This window comes from Arvicola amphibius, chromosome 1, assembly GCF_903992535.2.
Source record: "Arvicola amphibius chromosome 1, mArvAmp1.2, whole genome shotgun sequence".
Lineage (NCBI taxonomy): Eukaryota > Metazoa > Chordata > Mammalia > Rodentia > Cricetidae > Arvicola > Arvicola amphibius.
The window spans coordinates 116,638,562-116,647,989 of record NC_052047.1 but is presented as its reverse complement, the minus strand read 5'-3'; the positions used below and the strand labels follow the sequence as shown (position 1 = coordinate 116,647,989).

Genomic DNA, 9,428 nt, shown 5'->3' with positions numbered 1-9,428 from the left:
AGCTTTGCACAGTCACAGAACTTGGGGTCAGACTTTCACAATGTCTTACAGTAGCAATGAAGGACTGGAAGCTTAAAGAAATCTAAGCATCACTTCTTTAACACCAAAAATACAATTACAAATCTAACAAGATTCTCATGCCAGAAATAAAAAGTTATTAATGGAAGAAATCAAAGTCCTAAATCACCGGAATTCTGAGGTTAGTGGACGTCAACCTTACTAATAGGCTGTCCCCGCTTACATTGAGCTTCTAATCTAACAGAACTCACAACCAAATTCTCCCCAAAAGTTTCTTAGAGACCTACAAGCTGACTCCAAAGTGTGTCAGGAAAGAGGAATAATCCAAACTAGCCAAATAATCTTGCAGAGTACTATGAGTGTTGAATAAACCTATGTGCCCTGTCTTACATTCTAGCTTTAATCCTACAGGATGAAGATGATGGTGGCCAAACATCAAGAAGCCCAAACTGGGACTCCAGAGACACACCTTCACAAACCCAACAGGGGAGCGGTGAGACAGTCGCTGTTGTTAATAAACAACTCCAGAAAACCTGGATATCTACAAGGTAAGAAACGTTCAGCCTCCACCTCCCATCTTATACTAAAACTAACCCTCAAGGCATCATAGAGCTAAATGTAAAACAGAAAAGTGTATGTTATTGTGAGAAACTACAATGTTATCATGACTTTGAGTTAGGCAAAGAGTTCTTAGATATGAACTAGACTAAAATTCATGAATTTTAAAAATCTCAATGAATTAAACTTCATAAAAAAATTTAAAACTTTTCCTCTATGAAACATACTAAAACAATGAAAAATTAATTCAAAAACTAGGGGAAAATATTTGAAATTGTGCATCTTGCAAAAATCCTGCATCTATAACATATAATGTACTTTCAAGGCTCAACAACAGTAAAGCAAATCACCAGATAAAACCTTAGTGTTTGAAGAGACACTCCAACAAAAATGATAAACAATGTCAATGAAGCACAGGACAAAAAAACAAAACAAACAAAAAAACCCACCTTTAGTGGTTGGTGAAATTCAAATTAAACCAATGGCTTAATTTGAAATCTTTTGAAACACCAGGACTTCCATGTGTGGCTGGTGAGACTGCAAAGCAGTAGACTGTTTGGGGATTTTCCTATTAAGCTAAATACCTACTCACCAAATGATCTGGCAATCCCAATGTCATGTATTTTCCAAAATAAATCAGTTTATTGTATTATTTTCCTGGGGCTGCCACAACAAATTGCCACAAAGTCAGTTAGAAAGAAAAAAAAAACCACAGAAATTTGTTCTCTTTCAGTTCTAGAGGCCAAAGGTCCAAAGATGTGGATACCAGGAAGGTCTGTGCTCCTTCTAGGGACCTCAAAGGAGTGGGTTCTGGACTCTCCCAGCTCCCTTCCTTATTCTAAATAAAATAGCATTTCATCGGTTCTAATAGTTAGAATACGGGCGTGTCTCTGTAGGTCCTTCATTAGTCCATATTATTTATCTTCACTTCAGATCTGCCCGTGGAGGTTTACCTCACTTCTACTTACAAGTGTCAAAAGCTAGAAACATTCCAAGTGCCGTTCATTGGGACATCATACATGGAATGGGGTTCATCTCTACAGTGTTTTACACTTCACAACTCAAAAACTAAACTAGTGATATGTACCATGACATAGGAAAATCTCAAATGTATTCTGTGAAGGAAAAGAATTCAGACTCAAGACTTCATACTGATCCCATTTACGACTGTTACAGAATATTTATGTATACTTAAAGATGTGCCTCTGCCTAAGGTATCTTCTTAATAAAGAGCTGAATGGCCAATAGCTAGGCAGGGGAGAACAGGCAGGACTTCTGTACAGAGATTGAGGAACTTGGAATGAATCTGCACAGCATGAGAAAGATTCCAGCAAGATACTGAAGAAGTTGGACATACGGTACAGAGGGGAGGTAACTGAGCCTCATAGCAGAGCACAGATTAATAAAAACAGGTTAATTTAAGTTATGAGAGCTAGGTGGGAAAAAGCCGAAGCTAAGACCAAGCTTTCATAATTAATAATAAGTCTCCATGAAATTATTCGTGGGCTGGTGGTCCCTACGAGAAAGTACTGAAAACTACAGATACCGTTCTGGAGGAGTCAAGCCCTCAGAGATGGATCAGCAGAGACTGTGGTTGAGGGAGCAACTGAGTGCAGGAGGCCTTGGCGAGGGACATAATTGCCTTATGTCCTCACTGTGCTGATGCTATGGCTCAAGGATTTGCTCCCAGAACTGCACAATAAAATAAATGAACTTTTCAATATGTAAATTTAAAATTACATATCTGAAATGAGATCTGAAACGGGACTCTGCCAGGCACATTTCTTCTGCCAGCTAGACCCCTATAGACTCTCTCAACTGAAGTTCCTAAAAGGACACCAGAAGCCAGAACCAAGAAGGATGTGGCTCCTTCCATGTTCCACCTCTACTTCGGTCAGCATCACTCACGTACTGACTTGCTCTGGCAATGAAGTTGTTTCCAATCCCTAGCTTGGTTTAGTTTTTCTGGATCTCTAGAACATTCTGGATGTACCTCTTCTTCTGCCCACTCATGTGATTTCTGCCTTTGCACTCTTAGGACGGCTTACATCATCCCAGAACCAAGCAAGAGTTACAGGGGTCTGCTAATGTTATATTAAATATTAAATATTTCCAGTTAAAATGACCAGTGTAATCTGCTTCTTCAACTAGAACTTGACTGATAGACATTCAAGGTCCTTAATGGGCCCTACAGAATCCTGCATAATCAGTCACCCTGTTTCATCTCCGGCCTCATCAGCTTCTTCCACATCGCTCGCTCTAGGTCTGCCTGCCATTTCACAGAAACTGCATGTTACCCCCACCACAGCAATGGAACAAGCTATTGTGCATGTAACCTAGCCTCTCTTGCCAATGAGTTGCAAGAGGTAAAGAGATAGGAGAGGAACCTTCTACATCAGATGGGCCTTAAGGTATGAACCAGAAGTAATACAAAGACTCAACATCAGCCAAGATTTTATATGTAGATGTACAAACAGCTGGGGAAAGGTTAAACTATTACTGTATATGTTATAGTAAAGAATTAAGAAATAACAAATGTCCTCATTTTCCTTGTTAATAGACCTTGGTTATGTTCAGCTTCTTTTCAATTTGAAAATGCACAGTGAAATCCTTATAGATATTTCTGATAAAGTGATACACTGGGTAGGAGAGGAGATGGACCGTCGATGTAGAAATGAAACCACTGATTCTTCTTGAAACCAAGTAAAGGGTTCAAAGACTTCATTATACTATATAAGGACTAGAACATTATATGCTTAAATTTTTTGTGTCTCCACCATATAAGGGCCTATCATGTAAAGCAGGAAGGCCAAAGAATGGTTCACAGATCAGTGGAAAATGTCAAAGACATTGCTAATAACATGAGGCGTGGTAGCTTCTACTGTGTGCTCTGAAAACCATCACAGGGCCTCCACAGCCTATTAATGTGACCTTGAATCTCTCTTCTCTGGGCCTTTACCTCCTCAAATGTGGGTATCTTCCTATGGCTTGACCATGAAGATTAAGTCAATTAACAGGTCTATAACAATCTCTTAGAACATTGAATAATACTAAACACTTAACAGTATTTATTATTATTATCATCATCATCATCATCATCATCATCATCATCACATAGAAAGACAAATTGAAATGGACCACCACAGACTCAAAACAAATGTATCCAAAATATGTTTTAATCTTGATGAAGTTCACAAATGATACAGTTTTGACATTTCCTTACATAAATGTACAGTCATGTTCTGAGACACTCAGGCACAGTACCTCCTCTACCAAGAGTCTCCCAAAACTACAAGAGGCAGTGATTTCACATCTCCCTAAGGGTCAACAGAGCTGCTACCATCAGTTGGGTGACTTTCTGTGTGGTTTCCTGCTAGGGAAGCCAGTGGGAGACGCCATCACATTGACTGACCACAGACTCAGCATAAAAATGATCCAAACGAACACAGAATTAACTCATGTATACTCAATTTCATTCCTCTCGAGTGACAAGGGTGATGTTCTCCGGTAGCTATCAGGATACAGACATACGCATTGTCTATGGGGCCTTCTTATCGGGTCCTTGTTAATAGAATTAATAGACGTGGTGAATTCAGCTTCACATAACCTGAGATGAAGAGAAAGAATAAAGAAAAGAAGAAGGAAGAAAAGGAGAGGGGAGAAGAGGGGAGAGGGAAGAAAGTAAGGGAAAGAAGATGAATACAGATATGTGGGTAACCACAGTCATCTCTAACAATGCTAATTTATAATTTAGCGACTCTTCCGCAAAACAGAATCCATGAATTCTGAATCTGGGGTGTGGGGAGGCTTCTAACATGGTCCCTATTAATACTGGAAAGGATGCGAGGTGTCCTGGTGACCCTGCAATCTCAGCACTTGGAAGTTGGGGCAGGATGGTCAGGAAGTCAAAGCCAACCTCTCTATACTGAGCCAGAAGCCAGCATGGGCTGCTCAGAACCTTCTCAAAAACAGAAGAGATGCCAAATATGCTGGTAGTGGTGTGTCTGCTCATAGCCATCTGGTCCGAACTGGGGAACACCAACAAGGGTAGAGCCCTGCAGAAGCTGGGCTCGTCTGTCAGGCACCGGAACAGGTAAGGTTTACAGACCCTCCCCTTTCCAGATCCAGACATTTTTCTTCCTTTCTCTCCTCAGCAACAAGGCACTGCTTCCCTGCAATCTTTCCTGCCATTCTGGTTTCAAGTTCAAGCTCAGCTTGAGAAGGAACTCATTACCTCAGGAAGAGGACTAATACTAGACATAGGGAACCCGAAGGCTCTACCCCTGTCAGTGGGCTTCGTGATGTGGGGCTTAGTTCCCAGATCCTTCCTCTCCCAACCCAGAGTACAAAATCACCTTCATTCTGGGGGCCGTTAGCTACTCAGTCCTGAAGGTCTCTGCGGCGCCGGCCATAGGCTTTGGAACCCACATTGGTGGGCACGAAGTTATCCTTCATCATACCCCCTGACCTGCTCAGCAAGTCTGCTAGCCGATGGGTCACACAGGTGGCAGTGTTGCAGGCTCTCTTCTGGGCACTGATATTCAGAATGGAAAGAGAAGATAAGTCTTGTTGGTGATAGTTGGGGAGGAGCCTAGCCCTTGAGAACCCCATCCCTTCAACAAGCCATTTAACATTAAGTGTTTCTCCTAAGTGCATTTATCAGAGCTGTTCAAGGAAATGACCTGAGAATCTTTACCAGGAACTCTTCCCCAAACCATGACCAAATTTAAAACAAACAAAACAAAACAAAATAAAAAACACCCTTCTTACCTTGCTGAGAACAACATTTCCAGTTTCTCCTCAGACATGCTTATCTGATCCTTGGCATGCTGCTTGTTGGGAACGCTGCATCACAGAGATAGCCCATCAAGCCCTGTGCCGGCTCGCCTGACGCTAAAGCTGTTTCTTAGTCCCTGGCCACTCACAAGCTTCAGAAGCTGACCAAAGCAATGATCATTATAACTCTGACTTTTCCAGAAAAAAAATGAGTGAGATGGAACTTATTTCATCATTAATAAATAAGATGTGCTTATTTCAGCATTCAGAAGCAGGAAATGAATAGTTATCTAAATGCTCTAGAAGGTTCCCTCACTCTCTTACCTCAGATACTGTCTAGGACTTCTGTCCTCTCCCTTCCCACCCCGACTCACTGACATTCTCATTCACGCTAGAAGCTGCCCTTGCCAGCTTCAGACCAACAGAGAGGAATGCACATGCGGCAAGCTCGAAAGCAGGAGCAAGAGAGGAAACCAGGAAGGACACGGAAGAGCTGGCTGGCGCCCTGGACACTTCAGGCCCTCTGCAAGCCACCAGCTGTGCTCTTTTCTTGCCCGTGTTTCAAGTCCAAAGTCCACACCACAGAAAGTAGGAAATTCGTTCAGCTCCTCTACCTACATGCCAAGAACGCCTGTGTTTAGATTCCCATACCACCAGGGGCTGATTCCACCGACAGTCAGCAGGTTAAACCAGGCAGGAGACTAGACTCTGGGACAGAGGCTGGTGGAGGTCAGCTCACACAGATTCCATGGGGAAGGCTTGGGGGTGCAGTAGGCCAGGACAGTGTGGGGAAGGGCGGAGTGAAAGGATGGCTCTTTCCAGCATCCATGTGCTGTTCAGTCTCTCATGCTCCACAGGGTGTTTGGATGCAGGTCAGCATGCTTTTCTGGGTGCTGGAGCCAGGCCAGAGTTGGTCTGTTTCCAGGTTTGGAACCACACAGGCAGCTGACCCTGTAACAACGTGCACCTCTACAGATGCCCTGTACACTGTTGGACCTGCCGCAGACCCCTCGAACCCTTACAATTCCCCCTTGCAAATGTGAAACGAAGCCTTCTTGCCAGTATGAAAGAAGCTGCTGAAATCTCCTGACACTCTAGTCCGTCCGCTGGCATCGCACTTACCTGCCCTACTCCAGCCAGTGCAGCCGTGCATCCCCGCGGGCGCACGTCCAACTCCCACAGTAAGCGATCCTACATCTCCTCATTTCCTTTCCCAAGGGTTTCAGGAGAAAACAAAATTTTAATGTGTCTAACCAGTATGAGTCCCTCTGGTGGCACTGGAACCTCGGACTTCCACGGAGGCTGGGAACCACTAACTTAGTTCCTTGAACTGCTGGCCAGTGTCTCTGTACCTCCCTGGAATATGTCCTCCTGAATATATGGGGGCCAGGTGAGGAGGAGCCTTACCTGGAGTCCACAGTGTCCTGCTCCTTCTGCTCCAGCTTCCTGGCCTTCATCTGCTCGTAGTTCTTCACCAGTGCAGCCAGCAGGAGGCGCTTTTCCTTGTCGCTGAGGGTAGCCAGGTCTAAGCTGCTCTCCAAGGCTGGCCTGTGGAGGTAAGCAAAACTAGCACAGATTCTCATTTCCTGCCTTCCTCCTCCCCAAATAAGCAGCCAAGTTTCCTGGTTCCTGCTTCTTCCCTAAGTGCTTAGTGCTCAGGTCCTGAAGCCAGTCAGTGCCCACATGAGGGCGCTGATTTCCCAATAACCAGGGGGGTGGGTGCGCTACAGAACCACGGAGTTGACAGCTCCCGGGGCAACACGGGGGGAGTCAAACTGCACTCCTGATTCAAGCTAAGTTACCTCAAAGGTGCTGCCTGGAGGCTGCTGGCCAGGCACAGGATCCACAGGCTGCTGAGAGCCAGAAAGGGAAGGAGCTTCCCAAAGACCATGATGTCTCTGTAAAAAGAGAAGAATGGTACACTGCACGAGGACCGTCGACCCAGGGTCTAGTCCTGCCCCTGACACAAGTGCCCTGCCAACAACTTTGCCTTCATCTCCTCCACCACTGTTCGTTTGCCAGAGGGATGCTGAGGATCTCAAAAGATACAGTGTAGTATAAGTGGCTTGATAGAGCAGGAATGGCTGGGGGAGGGTAGGTGTGGTTTGCATTCTCTCTTCTGTGTTAGGAGGAGCTATAGGCTCTCATTGGCCCCAGCTTACAGCAGCACACACATACCAATGCCCCCTTTGCTCTCATCTTTGAAGAAAGCAAGAACCACCCCGGGCTTCCTGGAGCAGATTTGCCGGACCTCTGCTTTGGATTTCTCACGGGTTGAAAATTTTAGAACCACCTTTTCTGAGCAGTTGCCCTGGGAAGGCTGGAAAGGTGTCTTGGGAAGAAGAACTAATCTCCTTCCAATCTGCAGAGTCGGGAGAATATTTTGAGTCCCAGTTAAACTGTCTCTGAACCGCAGAAGAGCTGTTCGGCACCTGGTGCTCCACGGTGCACCCCAGATGCTTCCTGAGGACTGCCAACATCTGAGGAAAGATCGTACTCCCTAGACCTAGATCCAAGTATCTCCCATCCCCAAATTGGAAAGGGTACGGTAAGACCACCTGCCCCCAAGGCGGAACCACAGGCATGCCTAGGTGGGGTCACCGAGCTTTCAGGGCACTCCCACGGGTGTGCTCTAGAATTCCACTCACTCTAGTTAAGAGAAAATGCCACGACCGCATTTTCTGTCTGATACCTGGCTGCAGGAAGGCAGAAATGGATGTGGAATAAATAATCTAGCCAGCAAAGGGAGGCAAGCTGGTTGTGGTGGCGTGCGCCTGTAATCTGCATCCTCGGGATGGATCGCAGTGCGTTCGAGATCAACCAGAGCAATAGAAAGGTCCAGATCAGCCTGAATTACTACGGTGTGAAGCACTGCATCAAAAAGAACAACCACAAAGGAGACAAACGGATGGAGAGTGAGCTGAAAGATTTGAAGTTAGTTCCTCACCTGATAACCCGAGTGTTGCCACAGCGAGAGCGAAGTGTTCCCTGGAGAAGAGCACACAGGGCGGCACACGCCTTGTCCCCCAGAGCCCTGGTCTCTTATTCTCTGGTCTTGGGGGTGGGGTAGGAGGGGGGGGGGTCCGCACTAGATCTCTCTGCCAATCAGAGCTCTGACCGAGCTTCCGTGGCGTCATAGATGGAGTTTACCTACACTCCTGCAGCAAGAAGGAAGCAGTCCACTCTGTCTTTGCCTTGAGGTCACTGCTGAGGAACAGGGGTGGGGGTGGGGTAAGGAGACTGAGAGAGGGTGGATTCGTCCAGAATGTGTAAGCAAATCGGAGAGAGTTCGGCGTCACGACCTCTTTAACGCCTGAACTCTAGCTTACAACCTTCTGCTCACCCTTCCGATGGGGCCTTAACCCCCTGGCTGGACTTAGGCAGGGTGAGCAGTAGTCCTGGACTCTGAAAGGACTTCAATTTGATATAGCCAGAAAGGTGACAGTCGCGGGAAGGGGAGGGAGGGTCCTGGGTTCCATTAGGGTACTTCCGGCATGCCTGCCCGCAGTCGGCACTCTAGCAGTCCTTTGCCTCGCTAGCTTAAAGCGGTAGAAACTGAGAGTATTGGGGAGCAGGCTAACACACTGCACAAAGCACTTAACATTCCCCTCTCACACCAGACCCTCCAAATGCTGCACTGTGTTTTTGTCTCCCCCATCCAAACCCATGACCCCACACTGCGGCAGTGGTATAGCTTAAACGTACTTCCCTGCGCCCCTGGCGGGTTTGCCAAGCAGTGGGGCTGGCGCTCCGAGTGCCCAGATCTCTTCTCCCTCCATCTCCACAGCCTCACACTGCAGAGCTTGTCTGCTGAGCCAGGGTCCTCCACCCGCCACCTCAGCAGGCGCGATGGGCAACCCAGGGGTCAGCAGGGGGCTTTCACACTCGCTCAGCTGTTGCTTAAACAAGCAGCAGGCAAGACTGCGTGTACTTTGGCATTAACACAGCCACTGAGGAACGCTCAGGCTCTCTTGCCTCCAGAAGAAGGCTGTGCGTGAACTAACCCAAATCCACTGAGCTCTGGCCAAAAAACAATTCCACGCTTCTGCTCTCAGTAACAGGCATGAATTATGTGC

At 46.3% G+C, this 9,428-nt stretch overlaps 1 protein-coding gene across 1 annotated transcript; it reads right to left on the bottom strand.

Moving 5' to 3' along the window:
- Positions 1–4,956: 4,956 nt before the first annotated feature.
- LOC119824828 (calcitonin gene-related peptide 2-like) lies at positions 4,957–7,243 on the bottom strand. The gene is made up of 4 exons (XM_038345369.1): positions 7,155–7,243; positions 6,760–6,900; positions 5,273–5,278; positions 4,957–5,110 (listed from the first exon to the last, which is right to left on the bottom strand). Exons 1-4 carry the CDS (start codon positions 7,241–7,243, stop codon positions 4,957–4,959), a joined length of 390 nt encoding a protein of 129 aa, XP_038201297.1.
- Positions 7,244–9,428: the final 2,185 nt, after the last annotated feature.